Source organism: Aspergillus uvarum (genome assembly GCF_003184745.1).
Source record: "Aspergillus uvarum CBS 121591 unplaced genomic scaffold BO82scaffold_47, whole genome shotgun sequence".
In the NCBI taxonomy this organism is placed as follows: Eukaryota; Fungi; Ascomycota; class Eurotiomycetes; order Eurotiales; family Aspergillaceae; genus Aspergillus; species Aspergillus uvarum.
In genome coordinates, this window is record NW_020291344.1 from 88,540 (window position 1) to 111,093 (window position 22,554).

Below are 22,554 nucleotides of genomic sequence, written 5' to 3' on the forward strand. Positions count from 1 at the left end.
ATATGTGTTTCACGAATGGTAGCAGGGTAGGATGGTAGGTCTTTTGGAGAACCTCGGATGAAGGGGATGCAGAAGGATGAAGATGAAGAGAAGAAGAGATTATGATTGCTAAGGTTACCAGGTGAGAGACAGAACAAGCTTCTTCACTGTGTTGTACTCAGAAACAGCCCGTTACCCAATTAGGAAACGCGCGAGGTCGAAGCCTGGGCGCCTGAGGCACAGAGCAGGCATTGCAGAGCATTTCAGATCATTCCAATGAATCTATCAGTGCTGTAAGGGTGCATTATGCTTTGTCTATGCTATAGTGCTGTTCAGCGATGTAGCTCTTTGACCCAGGGACCTTATAGGGCATAACGGGAGCTGTGCTTGGCAGGCACTACAGCTATTCAAGACGACTTCTCTGTATCCTAAAACAACGCAAGATCGAAGTAGTACTAGGGTTGTTAAGGCTTGAATTGACCACAGGAGGCTTTCCAGCAAACACTCTGTTGATGTGGACGTCTGCTCCAAGCTCTTGCTGCATATTCTGAATCTCATATAAACCAGGAATGTCAACAAAAACACTCATTTACTACCTTGAGCTATTGCAGTTAAGGTAAAGTAGTTTTCTCTGTTGCAGGATCTATAGACCGCGTTTCCTTTTGCCCGCCTGAAGGGGCAAACCGACGCCAGTCGGCCTCTGCGCACCAGTCGCATCGCTCGACCACTCGCTAATTTCCCACTCGACGGTCGTTGAGTGGTCGTCGCTAACACCCACCCCGCGTCTCGTCTTCATCAAGCGGCCCAGCTGGCTACCTTCGATCATTTCCTCGAACCACGGTATCCCACCGAAAGTGCCTTGCCTGTAGCTCCGTGAGAGACCAGACCCGTCGCCCCCCGCAGCAGCGGGAATGACTACACGTGACGGAGTGGGAGGGTCACTGGACGCTGCCGCCGGAACAGCAACCACCTTGCCTTCAGATTCGGGTTCCTGCTCTGCTTCAGCCTCCTCCTCCTCCTCCTCCTCCTCCTCCTCCTCATCTGAAGAAGGGACAACCGGGGGAAGTAGATCCAGATCCTCCAGCTTACGTTGATGTTCGCCGAAAAGACTACCCAGAGACACACTCATGAAATCCGCCTCATCCCGGGGCACCTCGCTCCAGTATGTAAGTGGGGTGCCGCAGAATCCGCAGAAGACCCGCTGAGTGTGGGGTGCATGGTGCGGGGAGAAGATGCGTCGGATACTTGCATGTGTTTCATCGGGAAAATAGGATTGCGTGTGGGATTGGTACCAAGATAACGGAACGCGAAGCCATGCCGTCAACGGTGAGCCCTGGAATCTACCTGGAACGATGTCAGTATCTATTCCACCGAGAAACTATCACGACATCTGAGGCGGCACAGAATAAAGCCAGCGCACCGACGCAGACCGGGAAAACTTACGGTTGTCTTGACTGGAGTCAAAGTAGACGTGGGCATGGTCGGTAACATCATCAGGCAGACGAATCAGATATTGATTGCGGCCGCATTGGCAAGATCCGCGTAGTGGTACGTGCTCAGTCATGGCTGCTGAAGCCGTGTGCGCCGTTGATTAGCTCTATCTGATTGTAGAAGCTTTCACGTTGAGACCGTAGCGCGAGTATGAGGTCATATAGCGAGGAATTTGGGGTTCAACCAGCCCAGATCAATTGCTGCAGGGTTCGCAGTCAATGTGATAGGGTTGATGGCAAGCAGAACAAGAAATGCTGATGCGCTGGGCGACGGGGGTAAGCCTTGAAGAAATAGGCATGTATTGAGGGGCTCTGAGAGGGTGGCATGGTGAAGTCCACAGTTGATCTAGAAGCAACCTGAACGATCGATGACGTTTATCGGCTGCCCGTGGAGACATCCGGAACAATTGGCCAGTTGGCGTTCTGCCGCCGGCCGAAGAATAGCCCAGGGCTGGTTCCAGGCCAGCCAGGCACATCACCGGCTGGTGCCTGAGGAACGAACCACCCACCCAAATGTTGGGTCTTTCTTCTCTCTTTCCTCCGCTGGTCCAGGTTCATAGTAATTTACCCCTGGCACATCACCAGAGACATCGATCTCTCTTCACGAGAACCTAAATCCTCAATCGGATCCGTCTCACATACGAAAGGCCGAGTTCACACCAACCCCATCTTCACTAGTCTCTATACTTCCCCACGGGTACTGTCTGTCTTCCGTCGCAGCCAAGCCACAACCGCCCCCAGTCCGGCCGTCCGTCACATGAAAATCCGACTCACCCGCACACGCACATGATAATCTCCTTTCCCCACGAAACTCAGGACAACAAACAACAAATCGCATATAACTCTCCTACACCAATCTCAGACATCAGACATTTGAAACCTATACCACAGCTGAAACAAGAAGGGAAAAGGGGGGGGAAAGAAAGAAAGAAACTAAACCCCTTTGAACCCTAAGGAACGCATAACCCCCCACCCCACCACTATGCCATCTGTACGCCCACCTGCCTCCCTGGCATCCAGCTCCTCCGAAACCTCCTACTCCCCCTTACCGAACAGCAGCGGCGCAACGGTACCTCACGATGAACCCGAGGACCGGTCGCCTTCCACCACCCCAACCGGCACCTCTGCATCCAAACCCAGCGCTGCTGGCGCACAGGAGAAGGAGAAACCGCGACTGACGGAACAAGAGAAAAAGAACAATCACATCGCCTCGGAGCAGAAGCGCCGCGCCGCGATTCGGGAAGGGTTCGATCGTTTGACGGAGCTGGTCCCTGGCCTGGAGGGGCAGGGGCGCAGTGAGAGTATCGTGCTTCGGAAGACGGTGGATTTCATCCAGCTACAGCTCCAGGAGCGACAGGAGTTGGTGGCGGAGATTGAACGCCGGGGCGGGCATATTGACGATGCCTTTCGGGTTTGACTGAGGTGGTCGACTGACTGTATATGAGCGATGCGACTATTGATGACGATGATGATTACGATGACTATACGGGGGAGGGGAGAAGCGGCATGATTGGGAGATATGAAGCAGCTTCAGCTTTGGGGCATATCAGAAGCTGAACACCGAGGAGAGGAAGGTGCAGTCTGGCACTGCTAGTTTGCTCAATGTTCCGGTGTGATGCTATACGAGAACTTGGCTGGTTGCACAGCCTTTCTGTCCGGCGCTTCACGGTTTGGTTGCGCCTACTGGGGTCTATTATCACACACGACGCTTCTTCATGGCGTCGAATTGTATGGTGTTCGGCGTCAAGATTGATTCCTAGGTTGGCTTTGTGTAGGGCATTGACGCTGCGGATCGCAGAGAATCGGTGGGTTTCATGTGGCATTCTCTGAAGGGTACTCCGTATTTCCCTGAGGATCCAGCTGTTCTGTTGCGGGTCAACAGATTGCAGCGACCATTATATGTCCCTAGTGCAATTCAGAGCGAATTTGATCAATTTACAAGAGCAACACCAGTGAAAACGAGAACTCTCCATGAACACAATGATGCATCCATTTACAATACTACGCAGCATGGGAGATCGCATTCAGGTGTGACACAACCTAAGTGGGACAGCAGCCCAGACGGCCAACCCCTTGCCTGTTCCCTGCATTGACTAATTGATAGATGCCCACACCCTCCCCCTCCCATCTGCCGTGATTGACCGCCTAGATGGAACGATCCCGATGACCAAAAGCCTCAAAATTCGTCCGAATGCGGGAAACGCTCAGCCAACTTGGAAATCCATCTACACACTAATACTCCCTTCAGTCCTCTTCTACTCCCCTACCTTTGATCGCGAATATAAACACCATACCACCCACCTCCCCCCCCTCCAAACCCGCCAAAGAGGCGAGCCAATAATGTCGGACAGCAAACAATCCCTCCTCCACAACCCAACGGACCCGACGGACCCGCCGCCGGCCTACGACGACACCACCTCCAGCGCGATCAGCACCACCGCCGGGACAAAACGCATGTCGATGCTGCCGCGACCGCCGCCGCTCGCTCTGCCCATCCTCAACCACCTGCGCAGCCAGCGCGTCATCCTGGCGTCGGCGTCGCCGCGGCGGCGCCAGATCCTGTCGCAGCTGGGGCTGCCGAACCTGGAGATCATCCCATCAAACACGCCGGAGGACTTCCCGAAGACAATGGAGCCATTCGAGTACGTGCTGGCAACGGCGACGGAGAAGGCGCAGGCGGTGTACCGGCAGGAGATCCTGAACGAGGCGAAGGGGGAGCCGGGCCTGATCCTGGCGGCGGACACGATCATCGCCGACACGGCGTCGGGCCGTATCCTCGAGAAGCCCCGCTCCGAGGCTGACCACTTCGCCATGCTGAAGGCCCTGCGCGACGTCGGCGAGCACAAGGTCTACACGGCCATGTGCGCCATGGCGCCGCTCGTCAGCGCCCGCGACCCCGGGTATGCGCTGGAGACCGCGCTGGAGGAGACGGACGTCAAGTTCGACCAGGGCGTCACGGATGAGTTGCTGTGGGCGTATGTGCGCACGAGGGAGGGCGCGGATAAGGCCGGCGGGTACGGGTTGCAAGGGTTGGGGTCGATCTTGGTCGAGAAGATCGACGGGAGCTGGGATAATGTGGTGGGGTTGCCGTTGCGGTCGGCGTTGCAGTTGATGGAGAGGGTGGTGGCCAAGGCGGATGATGATGATCGCTTGTCCGGTGGGGAGGAGGATTTGTTAGAGGATGAGGAGGAGTAAGTTGGTACGGTGGAAAGGGTCATCATCGGCTGTTTGGACCAGCCGGATTTGGTGGTGATTGAAAGAGGAACACACATTTTCGAGATATCTACGTGACTTATTTACTTGCCCTACATTGACTGGGCCATACATTTGAATCTTGCGCTGGGCGTCGAGATAACAATAGAGAGAGAGTTACGGGTGAAGAGAAAAGGGAAATAATTAGAACAATCTCAAACCAGATCAGTCACATACACGAGACACTCATTTTATGCTCCAGGGTAGTAAGGATTCCAGTACTGGCGTCTACCAGAAAAAAGAAGACAGCATATACATAGGCAAAAACGCCTTAAACAGAACAAACATCAAACACGAACACCACCCTGAATTTATGCCTTCCACACCCTGCGGATAGCCTCCGTCACACCAACATCGTTCGTCTCGAACTCGTACAAACCAACGGCTGTGCCGAGCGTGAAGGCACGTAGCAGCCACTTCATGAATGCGGCAGTCTTGGGCACACGGCGGACAGGGAAGTAATCAGTGATAGAGGCGCTAAAAGGCGAGGGTTAGCTTCCTGGCTGATTCAGGCAAAAGACGACCATGTAACAGGAACGTACTCGAAACCGATGTGAGAGTGAACGACAATAGCGGAGCAGATGACAGCGTCCAAGACGGGGCTCACAGAGCCGGCGGCGAAGGGAGCAATGCAGAGAGGGACGAGGGAAGCCGAGACGAGTCTATACATAAATCATCAGCGCTACGTTCCATTTTTGTGATCCCGGATATCCGAATCGACGCACCTCTCAAAGGTCCAGTGGTAGCTACCGTGGACGGGGTGGGGGTGAGGAATGGGAGCAGGGTCGTTCACTAGAAGTCGAAAAAGAGCCGACGTTAGAAAAGTTAAGTCCTCCGAACCGACCGTGGTCGTCATCGATGCGCTGCGGAGTTTCGAAAAGAGAAACTTCGATAGACCCGAAGCTCTTCAACGGCCAACAAAACTATCTTCTTATTGCACACCGACTTCAGGCTCGAGAAAGGTTGATCGATAGGATAACATACTGGTTCCCTGGATGGACTCTGTTTCATGAATACGTTAGCATCACCATACATTTATTTCATGGGTTCCGATCAATCGCCCCCATGTCCATTGTCCATCCCCCACAAAAGCTCATCCACACCCCCGCACAATCTTTTTGGACAGCCAACAACCACACACAAAACTTTTTCTCAGGTATATCACGGGCGACTCACGAGGCAGAGGAGGCAGAATCTGCTTGTTGGCAGAGGCGTGGAAGGCCACGACCTGCGACACGCCGGCGGCATTCTTCGAGGCCCAAGGGGCGCGGAAGGCCGACAGGCAGGACTGCCGGAGGAGGGGCGACTGGCGCGCAATTGAAGCCATTGTGATAGTCGAGGAGGGGAGAGTCGGGTTGCAACGAAAAAGGAGGGTGAGGATTGGTGATCGCGGTTCGACGGCGCTACAGCGAGACAAGAAGTTGAGGTTGAGACTCGAGGCTCAGGATGGAACCTCGGGAGTCCGATCGGGAAACGGTCATCACATTGTCAGGTCCGTGATTGGTGCGTCGCTCTCCGCCCAGCCGAAAATGGCCGACACCCGGCAATACCATCTACAGCTGGAAGATGCGCAATGATGCTGGAAGATGGGGTAAATCGGCTTATCCTTCTTGATAATCATCTAGGCTGCTCTGGCGCCTGGTACAGAACGCCTCAACTAAGACGATAGAGAGGGGATGGGGTGGCTGCTGGGAAAGCTCTGCGAAAGACTGGACATATATTTCTGCCTCAGGCGCAAAAGCATTCTTGTTTCCCGAAGCAGCCGACGAGGAAAAGCTACTAGGTACCTGAGCTCTTGTGACGCAGGTTCATTGATCATGTGCGTATCGAATGTACCTTGGTCTCAACAATTATGATGCAAAAAAGAAAAGCAAAACAACAAGTCAGCCCTGCGACCGTATATGCTGATGTATGACGCTGACTGGAGATGTATGTAGGATATTAAAATAGCAAAAAGACTCTGCGATGCACCCGATGGGGATTGAACCCATGACCTTCGCATTACAAGTGCGACGCTACTACCACTGAGCCACGAGTGCAAGGATATCTACTTCGTGTCTAGACATTAGCAATTATAAATGCTATTCTTTTATCTTGTATCAGGACCAGCATCCAACAGGAAAAATTCCAGCACGTAATATACATCGTTGCTTGGCCTTATTTTACAGGTGATCAAATCTGAAAATGTCTATGAGATGGAATTTTTGTACTCTAAATTTAATCTGCGACCCAGCCGTCTACCGTTTTACCATAGTAGACAATAGTACAAATAATCCAGAGTAGAAACATACATGGTAAAGAAAATAATGGTACTGGGTGCTTGAGGATATTATACGAGAAGATGAGAATAAAACAACCAACCGGTTCAATGACCAAACCGCGGAATCTACTCGCGGGAGATCATGTCGTCACGAGCAGGGCCGGTACCGATCCACTTGACCGGGACCCCACCAAGACCGCGCTCGATGTACTCGATATAGGCGCGGGCGTTGGGAGGCAGATCTTCATACTTCTTGATGCCCATGGTCTTGCTCTTCCAGCCGGGGAGAGTGACGTACTCGACCTTGACCTTCTCCAAGACCTCGGGATCGGCAGGCATGGTGTTCTCCGTGCGGGTACCGTCAGGAAGGATATAAGCAACACCGACCTTGATCTCGTCAAAGTCATCCAGAACGTCCAACTTGGTCAGGTTGAGAGCAGTGTAGTGGTTGATGGCCTGCGAGTAGCGGCAGAGGACCATGTCAAACCAACCACAGCGACGACGGCGACCGGTGGTGACACCAAACTCCTTACCAACACCCTGCAGTTTGTCACCAAATTCATTCAGCTGTTCGCTGGGGAAGGGACCCGAGCCGACACGGGTGGTATAAGCCTTAACAACACCAATGATAGAGGTGATGCTGGTGGGGTTCAAGGACAGAGCCTGGACAGCACCACCCAAGCCGGTCGAAGACGAGGTCACGAAGGGATAGGTTCCGTGATCCAGATCAAGCATCAGAGCATTGGCACCCTCAACCAAAGTGTTGGAGGCATCCTTGTACTTCTGCAGGAAGGCCAATTGGTCGACAATGTAGGGACCCAGGCGCTGGCGGTACTCCTATGAACGGGCCGTCAGCATCATCGCCCGCACGACGCTCCAGCAATAACAAAAGCCTACCTTAAAACGCGCAAGCTCCTCCTCAACGTCGTAATCCAAGTCGCCAAAACGGGCAGTATATCCCGCATGCAGGGAACGCAATTTGCGCTCGAAAAGAGCCTCGTCCAAGATCTCGCCGACACGAACACCGCGACGAGCAGCCTTGTCACTGTAACAAGGACCGATACCCTTACCAGTGGTGCCGACCTTGCGACCACCGAGTTTGGCCTCTTCCAGGCCATCCACAACGGAGTGCAGGTCGAAGCAAACGTGAGCGCGGTCCGAGATGAAGATACGCTTTCCAGCGGTGGTCAGACCCTTAGTCTCGATAGCCGCCAGCTCCTTGAAGAAGCTGGGGACGTGCACCACAGTTCCTGCGCCAATGAGGTTGACACAAGAAGGGGAGACCAGTCCGGAAGGAAGAATGTGGAAGTCATAAGTCGTAGAGCCATGAACGATAGTGTGGCCCGCGTCTAAGTGCGTCCATAGTTAGATTGTATTCCCGTCAATCGCCGGTGAGCGCGTTTGCAAGGTGACAGAAAAAAAAAAAACAAGTGAGAACTGTGACAAGTAATGGGGGGGGGGGAACACTTACTGTGGCCGCCAGCGGCACGGCAGCAAAGCGTAGCTTCCTGCGCGAGCATATCCGTAATCTTTCCCTTTCCTGTTTTCAATCAATCTGATGTCAGCGTGCATTCATTGCTGGCAGAGTGGATACCGCAGGCAATGCAGACTGGCAGCGGTGTTTTCTCTCACCTTCATCACCCCACTGGCTACCAAGAACAATTGTGACACCCATTGTGAATTTGTTGATTGATTTTGTGATTACTGAAGATCTAAAAGCAATTGAATACTTCGATCGTGAGGACTCCGTGAATCTGCAACAAGGGACAGAGATGGAGGGAGGAACGTCTGGAGGCGGGGCACGATAGTGGGTATACGGATGAGTCAACGGATGAATCCGGCGTCAGTTGGACTGGCAGAAAAAAGGGGATTCTGTCGAAGAAGGGTTGATTGTTGTGGTAAAATGTTAAAGAACACCAGAGGATTTCCAACGTATACCAGAGGTGACTGGAGCAGCGGCGAAGAGTTCGCGACCGTCAAAGACCAAAAAGCCGAAAAAAAAGAAACGGAGGGGAAGGTCTGCGGAGGGGAAGATGATATATAGCACTCTCGGTCTCTCACTAACCTGCTGGGCGGGGCTGCCGGTGACTCCTCGATCGGTGCGTGGCCATTACCGCGGGCACCTGGTACCATACCGTACCCCAGCAACCTGTGCCACCCGCACTGGTTCATGGCATCATGCCCCCGTTTGCCGGTAATTTCACGTTACCGTCTCTAGCCCCCGCGGCGGGAGACCCCGCCGTATGCGGTATTTGCTGCTCGGGAGCCCAGTGCTCTCATCCTTTCCCACTGGTTAGTCGGGGACTTCCGACCGGTATCGGGATAGAGTTAGGGCTTGGGGCTCGGGGCTGGCAAGTAGGGCCTCTGCAGATCACGAATCATGATACAAATACAATAGGGTTTGAATATCAAGAAACAGCGGGATCACCGAGAGCTGGAGTTGGAATCAAAGGTTGCAATTCAAATACGCTTCCAAGGATATTCCATGGCCTTGGCAGAATATGATACACGGGATATCATCAACTAGTTAACAATCACTATAACGCCAACGCCCTAAACCAATGCATGCGTGCGTGCGACCTTCGCCGAGAGTGATGCTGAAATGTGGCCCAAAACCTCATAAGTCATACTCTGCCTGTTGATCTCTATAGCATCTTCCCCCCCGACATGACCCAATCGCGTAAGTCTCCGAGCTTGGCGATGCAGTCGTAGTGCAATTCCCGCGCCACCTCCCAGTGTTTCCAGACCCTAAGATCCTGATCCAACGCGAGCTTGTACGCGTTGTAACCCCCCTTTGCGCTGCCTGCCACCATGGTGTCACTGCTTGCTCCGTCTAGTCCGTCCTCTGGGTCTAGCTTGACCTTGGCCGCATCCCCAATAGCACCAATCCAATTTGGAGCCATACCCGTCTCGGTGGCCTCCTGGCGTGCATTAAAATGCTGTAGCATGCGACGATTAAAGGCATTCCAATCAGACGTGTATACCGCCATTTCTGCGGTGTAACGCTCCCAAGCTGCGCGAGATAAGCCCATCTGCGCAGAGCCCGCACTGAGAGGGATCAGTTCAGGCACAGTCGGCCGTTTTGGCGGTCGAGGCAGGTCCAAGTCGCGAGGACGGGCGTTGCGCACCGTCGTCTTGGGGAAATTGGCACGAGACTCAAACGGCAAAGTAACATGGATGTCCTGAAGGTCTTCGATGCCACCGTTTGTGGTTTGTGTGAGAGGAACCGTCTTGCTCAAGTCCTCGAGATTGAAGTTCTTGGCGTTCTCTTCTTTCTGCTCTTCCTTTGAAGCTGGCACTGTCTTTTTGACTTTCTTCGTCTCATCTGATCTTTCCGTGGTCATGGGAGGTGGCGTGTCATCGAGATCCATTGCTTCTACGCCCGCATCCCCCGCTTTGGCTGTTTCCGGGGTGGTATTTCCGTTCGTAGTTGTTGGTATCTCGTCAGCTTCGGCCGTAACAGTAGCTGGCTTAGGATTAGGCCGCGTCTTGGTCGCCGTCCGTTGCTTGCGGGGACTTCTCTGTCGCTGGGCAGAGGCCGTCTGTGTCTGCTGAGACCCTCCATTCTTCGGCTCGAATGACATGTTCTTGAACATCTCGGTCCATTGATCAGCAGGGAACCCAAATTGGGCGAAGGAAGTCGGCTGAGGCTCTGGTTCGGGAATGGGTCCCTCATGGTCATGATTGGGCGCATCGGCAAAGTGTCCTTTCCTTTCGGTCTCCTCTCGAGTCGCTGATCGTCCTCGTCCATCCTGATTCTGAGCACCACCATCGAAGAAAGCGGCTCCATTCCAGTTCTCGGCAAGGAATGTGTTTCGCAACTGCTCATGACTGCTGCTCTTGAAGCTTCTGTTTGGCGGGACGCCATTCTGCTCGGGTTCTTGTTGTCTATGCGCCAGAAGTCGTCAGTTCAGAGATTCATGGGTCACCCAAGGGTACCACATACGAGTTCAGTGGGTTGTGAAAGCCGAAGATATTAGGCATATCGAAGGGGCTGTTTGCTGACGTGGTATCGTTTGTGGTCGACCCTACTCACATATATCATTAGCACTCATGAAAGCTTGTAAAACATCCTTCTGCTAGCTTACGAATCACCACAGCACAGTTCTGTGGAAGAGGCGAAACTTACCGAACCCGGTCCCCGGGGTCTGCTCTGTATGAAAAGCAGTGAACTTCTTGTGAGGGTGCAGCCTGCTTTTGGGGACCGCCTTAGGCTTCCGTGCCAGAAACTCTTCCTCATCGTCCTCGTCAAGATCACTAGAACTGCTCGTAAACGAATAGTTTGTGTTCTTATCTGCTTTGAATTTCGGGCTAGCGCTACGATAACGTCCACCTTCGGGGGGAGACGGGCTGGGTGGGTTGGTCCGGGAGCGAGGTTTGGGACTTTCAGTGGAATCCCGCGTACTCGCAGAGCGCCCGAGGTTGGCGCTGTCAAAGAATGTTCTCTCTCCTCCAGCGCTAGCATACCTGCTTCTCATTCGCTCGAATTCCGGCGTATCTGTCCGGTTAGTGGCAGTCTTCTTTGCCGTCGGCGACGGTGCAGCTCCAAAGTACGCATTCGAAGTCTGTGAGCGCTCGTTTCGACTTGTGTATGAGGAAGTGTGTGTAGCCATAGGCTCATCGCCGCCCGCGGCGTGCGGAGCGAACCCCTGCTTCTTCTTCTTGGTTTGGGCCCGTGAAGCCTCTGGGTTCTCCGACTTATTGGATGTCCTGAAGTACTCGAAAGCGGACTTGGGCCTTGCCGACTGCGCATTCGCCTTGGTGGGTCTAGGCGTAGCTCCGTTGTATCCCGCGTGTCCGGTCCGGGGGTCAAATGATGACCATCCGCCCGGCATGCCGTTTCCCTTCATGTCCTGGAATCCTCGATATGCGTCGGCCCTTGTCTGTCCCTCATCGTGCGCCTTCTCCCATGGCTGTTTCGGCGCCGCGCGTGCATAGCTGGCATACCGTTGGGCGCCGCTCGAGGGCCCCGCATGGAAGGACTGTGGACGTGTCGTAGCATGTGGCTTCGTAGGTGCAGGCTTTGGGGAATATGTGGAGGATTGAGGGGTGGAAGTCGTCTTTCGCGGTGTGGTGCTTTTAGCCGGGCCGTAGAATTTGCCGTACCCAGCGCGCAGTCGGTCCGTGTCATACCGCAATCGTTGTTGGGGGTCGATGAGGATCTCATGAGCCGCTTGGATGGCCTGAAACTTGGCGATGAAATCCACCTCGCGGCCAGGATTCCTATCAGGATGGTACTTCAAAGCTGTCAAAGGTTAATAAAGCACTCCTAGCCAGATGGACAATATGGCCTTGCTCCCACCTAATTTTCGAAATTGCCGCTTGATATCCTCCGTCTCTGCACTGGGAGTGAGACCCAGGTCGGCGTAGTAGTCTCTCCGCACGTCTGCCTTAACCATCTTGAGAGGACGGCCGGGCCTGCAATTGTTTGCTTCTCGCCGAAGGACTGTGTGCCACTAGAATCACGCCAAGGTTTGACCGTGCTGTACACATGACCTCTCGCGGCGAGCAAAGGACTAGATTTCGAATGGCCCTCCAAGTAAAAGAGCGGTAAAGGACCGACTAGAGATATATGGAAGGAGAGAGGAGAGTGGAACGGTTCAGCGATCGTTTGCAAACGAGGGATCGAAGTCGAGTTCTGTCGGCTCGGAGGTTGCTGAGGGGAAAAGGGACAAAAACAAAGCAATCAAATCGTCGCTGATTAGCCTTAAAAGGCCCTAGTTGGTGCCATGCAGGATTAGCCCAGCCCTTGGGTAAATTTTCCAATATATGTAGCAGCACAAGACATAACTACTTACCTCCTGCGTCTCTAGTCCAAGGCTGGGGGCAAACTCCTTGATGGGCGATTCAATAAATTCAACAGGAACTTTTTTCCCTATCGGACAGCGCGCCGCGATAAAGCGTCCCGAGCCAACATGATCTCCCGGAGCAACAATGCGATCATCCACTTCTGACTCCACAATGACCGAACATTCGAGGTGGCTATTTGAGGTAGCAAGGAAAGAACGAATGAATGACAGAGCTAGACAGAGCTATTGTAAATATAGCACAGTTGAATCCAGATGAAGTATTTTCACAGATCAAAAGAAGGAAGGAAAGAAAGAAAGAAAGAAAGAAAGAAAGAAACCTCAAGCAAGGCACGCAAGGAAGACTACACGAGACGAGACAGTATTGGAGGGATCGACGGAGCACAGTTCGACCTCAGCTCGTTTCAATCGATTCTTGAGTCATACGTTGGACTTGAGAGTGAGGTATATCGGTGAAATCGATGTATTGCTTGCAGGCGGGAGAGGGAGACACAGAGAAACTGGATAGAAAGAGCCAGAGTCAAACGCTTGGACCAAAGGAACTCCGGGGTAGTAGTAGTACACAAGAACGAAAAAAGAGCCTGGGCAACACCTCGACTAACGTTAGTTTGGGTAGGCGACTTGGCCCTTAGTTGGGACTTGTTAAGGTTGGCTTCCTTCTAGTCCTCCATTTACCGCCGCCAACTCATTGAACCCGGCTTCATTATTTGCTGCCCAATTTGGTATCCTGACTCGGCCTCACCTTTGCTCCACATTGACACCGAACTTTGCTGACCACCCCACTATCCATCTATCTATCTACCTATCTCACTATCTCTTTGTATGTGTCGACCTATTTTGACTCTTTTGGGTCGCAGTGCGCCTTATATCCTACATTCTCCCACTCTCAGTAGAAAGTATTATCCGCTGTTGCTCCTGGATGATACTTATGACGATTGACTTCAGCAAACACCAAAGGTAAATCTGGGAGCTGTCAGGTCTAGGGTATTCCTACCTGCTACATTTTGATCCTTTAGTGCGCTTGATATAATCTGTATTGTCCTTTCGCTATCGATCTATCGATCTAGGCATAAGGGGCAACTGACTACTCCCACCAAAAACTAACGCTGATACCCCCGTGTAAGCTACGAACATAATGCCACCAGCCCACAGGTATATACAGGCACTCGCCCTCCTTGATGATCGTCTCGACGTACTCTGCCTGCAGGAATCCCGGCCATAGGTCCTCCCACTGTTCAGCCTCGGCCGGGGACATTTCAATGGCTGCCAGATCCACCTGCGAGGTATTCGACATGTCAATCGCTTGAGCCTGCTCATCCTTCCTCGCGGCCATCTCTGGTGATAAAGAGTCATCTGCGTTGATGGATGCAATTAATTCCCTTTGAAGTTGGATGTCTGCTTGCCTATCGCCTTCATTGGAGATCTCGTCCAATGATCGATTCACAACCTCCCTTCCCTTCGGATAGATTTGCGAGGCTGACGTATGAGGCGAGTAGAGTCGAACGTATTTTGCGCCCACTACCTGAACAAAGATGTTATGATACGGATCATGGTGCAGTGGTGAAATGGTCCACGACGGACCGATCCAGGTATTGATGTAGGGACCACCGGAGTCATCGTTCACAGAGTCATCGCTTGCGGATCCGGTCTCCACAGCGCCAGCATCAACCTGCGCCGAAGCATACATTTCTGTGTTTGTGATAGTTGCTCCCTGCTCAGCCTTTCTTTTCCTGGATTCCTCCGCTTCCAACCGCTTCTTCAGATACACGGGTGTACCCGGCTCCGGTCCCGGAGGATCGACATAGCAGTAATCAGGGATACAGATATCGTTCCGTAGAGCTGGAATCTGGGCCAACAGGTCATGCTGTGCCAGATAACCGGTGGGGCCATCTTGATTTCGGTCCCGATCCAGATAATCGTCGACGAACTCGCTGAAGGGGATAATCTGCTGGCCCCAGTCGTCATCCGTGTAAGCTCTACCGATCTCCACGGGCACGAGTCTTCGACCATCGAACGTGCGATCAGCCCAGTAAGCACGGGAAGACCACGGCCGGGTCGTTAGGGCTGGCCAGTGTTCCACTGCATCAGTGATTACCAGGGGAGTTCGAGATGTGTAGATATGCGCTTTGAACTGCTCGAACGACAGCGCTGAGACGCGAGGAATGGGATATTTTATTTGAGGTGCTGTTGCTGCATCCGGGGAGAAGAGCGAATTGCGCTCTGTCTGTTTAGGGGCTGCATGCTGCAGTGTAGATCGAGTGGATGCCTGGAGGGCATTGATCAGGGTCTCGATAAGATTCTCGCGCCGTGGCGCGCCAGTCATGATCAGTGCTCGGTCGAGTAGGTGTATAGTGGGCGTAAGCCACGGAGCGTTGGACTTGATGCGAATGTCCTCGTCGCCTGCATGGTTCCTAAGTCTATAAAGTAGGCGGTAATAATAGGACTCGTCCAAAGGGGCCGCGGCAGGAAATACGAGATTGGCGCAGACATTGACACAGGCCTTCAAGATGCTGGCGTCCGTGTATAGCCGACGCCAGCACACGTCTACATCTTTGAAGGGGAAGACGCGTAGGTGGGAATCTGCTTCCTTGATTGCACCTTCGGGGTCCTGTAGCAATAGTTTGGAGAGGTCCTTTGAACGACCTGCGCGGCATCTCACGACGGGATCGTCCTCGTCAACTCTCCGAATGGACGTGATTGCGTGGAGGATGACTTTTGAAAGTGAGGCATTCATGACAATCAAGATATTCCTTTTGTGATAAATGTATTGCGATCAAAGCGAAGGATAGAAATGGTCACTGGCCAACGGTGGAGGATGTTTTTGTTCTGTATTTCTTTTGGCGGTGGGCCAGCGCCCATGATGAATGTTTCCCGCAACTTCCTTTTTTCTCCTTGACGGGGGGTGACCCGACGTCATGCGGGGACACTCAACACGGCCTTGTGTGCAAAGACAGCGGTCTTCGACTTTGAAGTACATCGCACTGGAAGCAAGATATATGATCAATGCTTAGGAGAAAAGCGTAATGGATAGCAGAAATAGTGTAGTCGCAAGCAAGGAAAACAATTGGCATAACTTGAGGTTTCCATTTACTGATTCTATATTTACATACATGCGTCCAGCCAAATAGCGTGCTGTGCTCGACATACTCTGCACAGACACTCATATAAGCCTCTGTCAGTCACGCAATCAACCCAGCAGTTCCATCACTAGTCGGGGAATGCGGGCAACTCCTTCACCCTTGATGGCGCTCACGGGAACAGCGCAGACTCTTTCTTTCCACCCTTCTTGCAAGCCACCCGGGTGATCAGCCTCGCCCTTTTCCACCGCGGCAAGATAGTCCCGCAGTGCCCGAAACTGCTCCTGAGTCTCTGGGAGGTCAGCCTTTGTGGCCACGACAAACCAAGGCTTGGTATGGATCGGTGGCATTTTAAGCTCCGGGAGGGGATTGAGGTCTTGCTTGGGACTGGTGGAACTAGTGTCAGGAACCACGAAAGTAGGTTCCGGCGCTTCTTCCGACGAGAAGAAATCCGGTAGCTCGTCTACTGGTGCAGGCCATGCAAGTTCCTCTAGTTTCAAAGCATGTTCTGCTTCACGCATCCGTTGATATTCACCAAGCTCAAGCCATAAATTCTTGAGACCTTGAATGGGATTACCGGCACTGAGATCGACGACGAACGCCAGGATACCAGCGCGTTCGATATGTCGCAGGAATCCCAATCCTAAGCCGCGATCAAGGTGAGCACCCTCGACCAGACCCGGTATATCAGCGATCGTGAAATTCGTCCGCGGCTTCCTGCCTTCTAATTCGACCAGAGGTCTTCCCTTGTGATTATCGATGACAACCGTACCAATATTTGGTTCAAGCGTCGTGAACTCCCAGTTCCCGACTCGTGTGCGACTGTTGGTCAATGAGCGTAGCAAAGTGCTCTTTCCAGCATTGGGCTTCCCCACCAGCCCAACATCCGCAAGGAGCTTGAGCTCGAATTCAAGCTCCAGACGCTTGCCACCTTCCCCTCTGGACGCGAACTTCGGTCGGCTCATTGCGCGGTGCGCGAAGTGCGGGTTGCCCATCCCTCCCACGCCACCCGCCGAAAGCAGCATCGGTTTATCCATGTGGTGTGAGAGATCAAGACTGATGGGCTGTTTGGGCTCCATGGACGCGATGTGCTGCCGCCGCGGCGAACTTTTCGGAAATACCGTGGTCAAATAATCGGACGGATTGGCTCCGGGGTACAAAACCCAGCGATCGCGGCGAATCGAGGTGATGCCGAACTCCTGCTCCTCCTGCTCCTCCTCCGCTTCTTCAGAGCCCTTCATGCGCTCGTGTCGCTGCCGTAGTTCCTCCTCCGCGACCGGGTCGTACCGATCGACTTCGCGTACGACGGTACCCACAGGAACCTGGAGGAGTACATCTTCGCCGCGTTTGCCGCCCTTGCTCTTTCCCTGTCCGTTTTTGCCTCGTCCCGCTTTGATGACGCCTCTCCGGGCGAGCTTGTGTAAGCTGGTCAAGCCTTCAACGGCCTGGATGTAGATGCTCCCACCGCTGCCGCCGTCGCCACCGTTCGGTGGGCCTTCCTCGACATACTTCTCGCGAAGAAACGAGACGCACCCATCTCCGCCTGAGCCTGACCATATCGTCGAGCGACACTTGTCTTGGAATATGAACCGGGAGTAATCGTCCGGTAGCGGATTGAGATGGGAGGTTTCAAGAGATTGTTGGTCGGGCACGGTGGCTTGGCTTACGAGCCGTTGTGAATCAGAGTTGGTGCTATTGTGTCGTTGACAATGCCTCAGCACGCGAGCTAATGCGATGGGTGTTTGATGTAGTCGGGCCGACCGCTGAACGCCTGAAAGTGGAAATGAGCGTAGGATGCATGTTCGTTGAGCGGCCATGATGAGCGATCGAAAGTACTAGCGGATATTGTTCATTGTCAGACAAACACTTCACACTTGTGATTGAAGAGATTGCACAGTCAGTTGCGATTCATATTCTCCTTGGCTTGAAAGAACTATGAATCCAGTTGCGGATTTGTGATGTGTGCTTGGAGGTAGGCAATGGTCGATGACTTCAGTGTCGTGGGCAAGGAAAACTGACGATCATGTGACGTTATCGGCACATGATGATAAGGTCTACTTGGAGCTTTTCTCCGCTTACATTATTTGCGCGGGTGTGCTTCTCGTTTGTATAGCAGCTAGCCAACTCATCACTACTTGTGATTGGAATGTCATCCTCGGACGTCAATTTTAACTTATATGAGATTATACACGGAATAAAAGTTTTATCTTACAGCAATCAGGCCACTGAATACCCACCAGCGTGTACACGATGCTCACGTTGCAATGACAGGTATATATCGGAGTAATCTGCAACCATGAGTACCTGGGATGTGCACGACACAGAAAATACCCACAAACCTTTGACTTCTAAATGGGCAGTGAAAAAGCCCATGCCAGTGGCAACACCTGAGTATACTCAAGCAAGTCGATTTTTGCAATCACTCTATAACATGGGCTTGTTGCAGAACGTCGATCCAGACTTCCACAAACCCTGATTTGGAAAAAGGTAAGCAATCTTGTGTATGTACATACGGAGTACTGCCGTGAAAGATGAATACATGTCGGCCAAATGGCAAAGGCTCTCGTCTGCGACCGCAGGACCCTCATATCGAAATGCGCTCGCATCTCTCTGACGTTTTTTTCTACGCTCAAATTCCAACACCAGTCTGAGGGCAGGGGGCAGGCTTTGAAGACTCGGTGGTCCCTAGGCTGGGAGAAGTTGCCTTCGCGGGTAGCATCGTGGTGGACTATGCAGGACAGCATGTCTCGTTTGCACACCGTCTCGAGAAGGCATCGATGCAGTCACATGCTGAAGAATTCAGAGTAAAGCCGTGGTTGTAAAAGTAGCCATAATAGCCAGCCAGCAAAACCTCCCCTTCCTACTCCAAGCATCGGTAAACCGGTAATAGTATGCATGGCTCCAACATAGTGTTCAGGTAACGAAGAACAAAATCGATCATCATTGCAGCGACGCCAGCAATTAATGGCAAGTGAGACTTCCCTCAGTCCTCATAGCGCATTCCAAATCTACCAGCCGGGTCCAGAGGACAGTACCAGGGTGATGGAGCTACCGAGAATTGTTGAAGACGCAGGTCTGTTGACCTGTGGCGCAAAGACACACAAGTTAGCGACAGGTTACGATCCCGGCAATTGGAGTTGGGTCGGCAGATAGAGGCATAGTGGGAACATACGACATGCATGACAGCAAGCCCTACAATATTGCTGTTATCGAGAAACAAAGAAAGTGTCTCACTTCTTGCTTCATTGCCATCTTGACAAATGACCATGACCGGTAAGCCGACAGAACAGTCGTTGACGAGCAAGTCCGAGACGCTTATGCTGAGTGACACAATCTCTATTCACCGTGGACGCAAGAATGCGCGCGCGCGACTCGCGCTCTGGCTAACCTTTTCAAACGATATAGCCCTGTGACAAGCTCGCTCCCCGGGCACCATAGCAACCAAGCCACATGTATGCTGCACAGAGGGTCAGAATCTATGAGATTCTCAGCTTGGTTGGTGAGTTCAAGTGTTAATGCAGCTCCCTCGTCGTCCTTTGCTGGAATCTGGACCGTTCCCCAGAGTGGCAAATAGGCGACAATAACATTGTGGAGCGCGACAAGTGGGCCGCAGCTTTGGACGTGTCATATTTAATTCGGGCCAATAGGCAACCTAGATCGGCGGGACAAAGGGACAAAAATCCAGCAGAGAAGAAAGAAACCTCCATGCAGCAAAGAGAGTCAGTCGGGTGGGGTGGGGAGGAAGTGAGTGATGGGGAGGAAAGACCAGAAGGATTCATAGAGGAATTCCCATGTTTGTGCAGGGATGGAAGTGGGAGGGAAAAGAGTGAATGCGCGGGTCCCTCGCCACTTCAAGTTCTCCAGGACCATCCATCTCTCTATGGACCTATCATGAACCCTCCTGAGCAATGAGGGTGTCAAGATGTTCAAGATGTCATGATGATCAGCCTTGAGCCTGCGTTTCAGCTTTCCAACAAGGAATTCATACATTACTTGCGTAGGGGCGGGAAACTTATCCTCCAATGCCTGTCCACAGCCGATGCACAAAGACGAATAACAATCAATCTGTCTATGTATCTAGAAAGTATAGTCATGAACCGGAGGTAAACAGTCACCACAATCTGGTCTCTTCTGGATGTTAGTCGGGTTTGTTAGTTACATCTTGATCGAGCCGCTCTCACTTTCAGGTCCAGGTCAGACTTCCATGGCTGGCAAGGAATCTGCCTAACCGAAAGTAGATTGGTACTTTTCCAAGTGATATTCACCAGGTACTTTGGTCCATGCTGTGCCCCGAACGATCGGCTCCTCTATCTATCCAATTAAGTATAGAATGGCTTGTCGGCTCCAGTCTAGCTGCAGATGATCCATAAGTCATAGTATGAGTATGAAAAAAGGCTGTTCTTTTCACTGAGTCAGCAATGAATGATGACTAGTTGCTTAGCATTCTATAGTTATCACCATTTCAGTTGACATATGTGCGATATGTATTTGATCGACCCTTTTCAGTCCAAGGACAAGTGGGGGTGTCTATTTTGGTACCATCGAACTCAAGAGCCTAGGCTCCCAGGTGGTAGAGCAACCTGTGCATGTATCGATCATGGGGAATGTCAAACCTGTCATGGCCAAGGGAGGTTAGGTAGATCGTAGACGGAGGTGGTTGCATCTACATCGAACCTGCATGTATTACGACAACTCGCAAAACCAAGGCTTTCGTTTCTTTGTCTGAAAGATAGATAGAGATCTGCTCACGAGTTCTTGATCATAAGCTAGCGCAAATATTGCATTATTTGGTTCTTATTACTATCTCATCGATGCATCAAGACAATGCGGCGTGACAGAAACAGTTGACATCTCATTGCTGGCTAGACCGGCGGTAGGACGCTTGGCTATGATAGCATAATTCCCACTCGCGACAAGAAGCTCATTTAGAACAGAGCACGTAGCATCACATGACTTGAGGAGTATACGCTCATTCATAGGCAAGTGGTCGGACACCCAGCAGGTGTCAGAGACAGCCTTGCTGTATAGCAATGCCCAAAGTATGCTTGATGACTCTGGTTTTCCCGAGCCTTTGCGGTCGCATGTCACGACTCATAAGCCTGCCTCGACGGGAGACGATTACCGGGTTAGGTTAAAGGTCCAAAGGACGAGCATAGGGTGAAAGTATCCGATCAAGCAGCAATAACCTGTCTCACCACCGCTGAACTTGCGACGCGATAGCAGTCAGGTGAGTCGGCTATGGAAGTGCCATATGCGACGAAAGAGTTGTGCAACTCGATGCCTGAATCCCGACGACGTCAGACATTGAACAGCAGCAGGTGCTTGTAGGAATAGATGGCCGTGGTGGGTCGATAGATAGGCGGTGGCCTCCAAACAAGGCGAACGATGAAACAATCGAGCATGGCGTACGGAGTGCCTACATGCAGCTTTGTCTGCATGTATGCAGTTCATAGAGTAGCCCAGTCCCTCGGGCTCATGGTTCGGAGGGAATATCCACATGCTGCCCTCCACCTTATTATGAGTCTTAACTTCTAAGGTAAATTAACGGTAGGTTAGGTAGTACTGTACAGTACTTTCGGTAGGTAATTCATAGTCGCTTGCGGTACCTGGAAAGGGCTGAACAAGCTTAGAATGAAGGAGCCGAACTGTGACAGCAATCGAATCAAAAACCTCTCCGCCATAAGCGCAGCAATTCAAATGTACTGACTGTACTGTCACGATCTGGAAGCAAGTAACCGATCAACAGCGAATCTAGACGCGACACTGGTCCATCGCCTAGATAGAGATGGTGGACGATGGGTCGACGTTCACACAGAGCCACCTGCATGACAATGCCATTGGTCTATAGTCTGTGAATGATGCGGCAGTAGTACGGTCGTCACGCAATTTACCAGTCTTTTTCTTTGTTCTCCATGGCGCGAGGGTCAACTGCTGTGGATGGCCTGACAGGGCACACAAAGTACGCTTTCTGTGTTACGAATCCCAGCAAGGATTTGGAGGAACCATGACAGTGTTAGATTCCTAGTGACACCATTAACCCTGTCAGGGAGACTGTCATGCATTCGATTGATGTCCTGATGTAGGGTGGGAACGCCCACGTTGAGAATGAGTGGGTACGCGACCCTTGCGACCACCTTTTCTATCTGTACTTACAAATGAACATTTGTGACCAACTATGAGTATGAGTACTAGGTAGTCACGGCACAAAGTAGGTTAGCTTGTTTGAACCCCTCTCTTTTCCCCCTCTCCTCTGATAAGAAATGATGATACATCCCATCCATGTCCCCGGACCAGCTTTGCCGCCTTCCTTGGATGGACAGCCACCGTTCGACAGGCCTGAGGCCCCGCAGTGGAGGCGCCAGCCAAACAAAAGGCAGTTGGGCGAATGGGGTCGCGTTCCTGTTACCGTCGGAAGGGGGAGGATTTGCTTCCCCTGCAGCTCACAGCTCACATGATCGAGGTCGAAAGCAGACGCAACCCTTCCCTCTCCGTCTTCCCCCCGGGCCGGCTAGAAATGGTTCTAAGATGGGGCTAAGAAGTAATTAGTGCGCGGCGAAAATAAAAAAAAAGTCTAATGCCTGGAAACGGGGTTAAAAAATGAAGGGGAAAAAAGCAGAAGGAGGCAAGAAAAAAAAAAAGCTAAAGTCGATCAATATCATCAATCACGATGACTCAATAGTCTAAGTGAT

At 52.2% G+C, this 22,554-nt stretch overlaps 9 protein-coding genes and 1 non-coding gene across 10 annotated transcripts; 3 read left to right on the forward strand and 7 right to left on the reverse strand.

The window, feature by feature from the left end:
* Positions 1 to 449: 449 nt before the first annotated feature.
* Positions 450 to 1,543, reverse strand: BO82DRAFT_356492 (uncharacterized protein; the record flags this gene model as incomplete). The annotated part of the gene is made up of 2 exons (XM_025635740.1): positions 450 to 1,323; positions 1,423 to 1,543. 2 exons carry the CDS (start codon positions 1,541 to 1,543, stop codon positions 623 to 625), a joined length of 822 nt encoding a protein of 273 aa, XP_025489525.1. The 3' UTR covers positions 450 to 622.
* Positions 1,544 to 2,051: 508 nt separating this feature from the next.
* BO82DRAFT_134661 (uncharacterized protein) lies at positions 2,052 to 2,918 on the forward strand. Its single transcript, XM_025630013.1, has one exon. It carries the CDS (start codon positions 2,452 to 2,454, stop codon positions 2,884 to 2,886), a length of 435 nt encoding a protein of 144 aa, XP_025489526.1. The 5' UTR covers positions 2,052 to 2,451; the 3' UTR covers positions 2,887 to 2,918.
* Positions 2,919 to 3,681: 763 nt separating this feature from the next.
* Positions 3,682 to 4,893, forward strand: BO82DRAFT_356495 (nucleotide diphosphatase). Its single transcript, XM_025635741.1, has one exon. It carries the CDS (start codon positions 3,810 to 3,812, stop codon positions 4,662 to 4,664), a length of 855 nt encoding a protein of 284 aa, XP_025489527.1. The 5' UTR covers positions 3,682 to 3,809; the 3' UTR covers positions 4,665 to 4,893.
* Positions 4,894 to 4,917: 24 nt separating this feature from the next.
* Positions 4,918 to 6,048, reverse strand: BO82DRAFT_340561 (CybS family protein; the record flags this gene model as incomplete). The annotated part of the gene is made up of 5 exons (XM_025633517.1): positions 4,918 to 5,198; positions 5,264 to 5,383; positions 5,447 to 5,513; positions 5,706 to 5,723; positions 5,898 to 6,048. The coding sequence occupies 5 exons, from the start codon at positions 6,046 to 6,048 to the stop codon at positions 5,033 to 5,035; spliced, it is 522 nt and encodes a 173-aa protein (XP_025489528.1). The 3' UTR covers positions 4,918 to 5,032.
* A 639-nt stretch (positions 6,049 to 6,687) lies between these two features.
* BO82DRAFT_t235 lies at positions 6,688 to 6,760 on the reverse strand. The gene has a single exon. It is a non-coding gene; the product is annotated as a tRNA-Thr (tRNA).
* A 147-nt stretch (positions 6,761 to 6,907) lies between these two features.
* On the reverse strand, positions 6,908 to 8,967 carry adB (adenylosuccinate synthase ADE12). The gene is made up of 4 exons (XM_025635742.1): positions 8,614 to 8,967; positions 8,453 to 8,521; positions 7,879 to 8,330; positions 6,908 to 7,818 (listed from the first exon to the last, which is right to left on the reverse strand). Exons 1-4 carry the CDS (start codon positions 8,654 to 8,656, stop codon positions 7,108 to 7,110), a joined length of 1,275 nt encoding a protein of 424 aa, XP_025489529.1. The 5' UTR covers positions 8,657 to 8,967; the 3' UTR covers positions 6,908 to 7,107.
* A 102-nt stretch (positions 8,968 to 9,069) lies between these two features.
* Positions 9,070 to 9,556, forward strand: BO82DRAFT_134675 (uncharacterized protein). Its single transcript, XM_025630014.1, has one exon. The coding sequence runs from the start codon at positions 9,160 to 9,162 to the stop codon at positions 9,484 to 9,486; it is 327 nt and encodes a 108-aa protein (XP_025489530.1). The 5' UTR covers positions 9,070 to 9,159; the 3' UTR covers positions 9,487 to 9,556.
* A 70-nt stretch (positions 9,557 to 9,626) lies between these two features.
* BO82DRAFT_289133 (DnaJ domain protein) lies at positions 9,627 to 12,380 on the reverse strand (the record flags this gene model as incomplete). The annotated part of the gene is made up of 4 exons (XM_025631637.1): positions 9,627 to 10,869; positions 10,928 to 11,009; positions 11,111 to 12,226; positions 12,284 to 12,380. The coding sequence occupies 4 exons, from the start codon at positions 12,378 to 12,380 to the stop codon at positions 9,627 to 9,629; spliced, it is 2,538 nt and encodes an 845-aa protein (XP_025489531.1).
* Positions 12,381 to 13,717: 1,337 nt separating this feature from the next.
* On the reverse strand, positions 13,718 to 15,579 carry BO82DRAFT_393935 (putative JmjC domain protein). The gene has a single exon (XM_025638704.1). It carries the CDS (start codon positions 15,520 to 15,522, stop codon positions 13,873 to 13,875), a length of 1,650 nt encoding a protein of 549 aa, XP_025489532.1. The 5' UTR covers positions 15,523 to 15,579; the 3' UTR covers positions 13,718 to 13,872.
* A 276-nt stretch (positions 15,580 to 15,855) lies between these two features.
* Positions 15,856 to 17,823, reverse strand: BO82DRAFT_356501 (GTP-binding protein Obg). Its single transcript, XM_025635743.1, has one exon. It carries the CDS (start codon positions 17,680 to 17,682, stop codon positions 15,976 to 15,978), a length of 1,707 nt encoding a protein of 568 aa, XP_025489533.1. The 5' UTR covers positions 17,683 to 17,823; the 3' UTR covers positions 15,856 to 15,975.
* Between the last annotated feature and the right edge of the window lie 4,731 nt (positions 17,824 to 22,554).

What these genes read in the sequence shown, in the direction of transcription:
- adB (XM_025635742.1), bottom strand. Translation starts at nt 8,656, where the DNA reads ATGGGTGTCACAATTGTTCTTGGTAGCCAGTGGGGTGATGAAG. An exon ending in TAGCCAGTGGGGTGATGAAG is followed by an intron (nt 8,522 to 8,613) that starts GTGAGAGAAAAC and finishes GATTGAAAACAG; the next exon opens with GAAAGGGAAAGATTACGGAT. An exon ending in CCGTGCCGCTGGCGGCCACA is followed by an intron (nt 8,331 to 8,452) that starts GTAAGTGTTCCC and finishes GGACGCACTTAG; the next exon opens with ACGCGGGCCACACTATCGTT.
- BO82DRAFT_393935 (XM_025638704.1), bottom strand. Translation starts at nt 15,522, where the DNA reads ATGAATGCCTCACTTTCAAAAGTCATCCTCCACGCAATCACGTCCATT.
- BO82DRAFT_356501 (XM_025635743.1), bottom strand. Translation starts at nt 17,682, where the DNA reads ATGGCCGCTCAACGAACATGCATCCTACGCTCATTTCCACTTTCAGGC.
- BO82DRAFT_134661 (XM_025630013.1), top strand. Translation starts at nt 2,452, where the DNA reads ATGCCATCTGTACGCCCACCTGCCTCCCTGGCATCCAGCTCCTCCGAA.
- BO82DRAFT_356495 (XM_025635741.1), top strand. Translation starts at nt 3,810, where the DNA reads ATGTCGGACAGCAAACAATCCCTCCTCCACAACCCAACGGACCCGACG.
- BO82DRAFT_134675 (XM_025630014.1), top strand. Translation starts at nt 9,160, where the DNA reads ATGCCCCCGTTTGCCGGTAATTTCACGTTACCGTCTCTAGCCCCCGCG.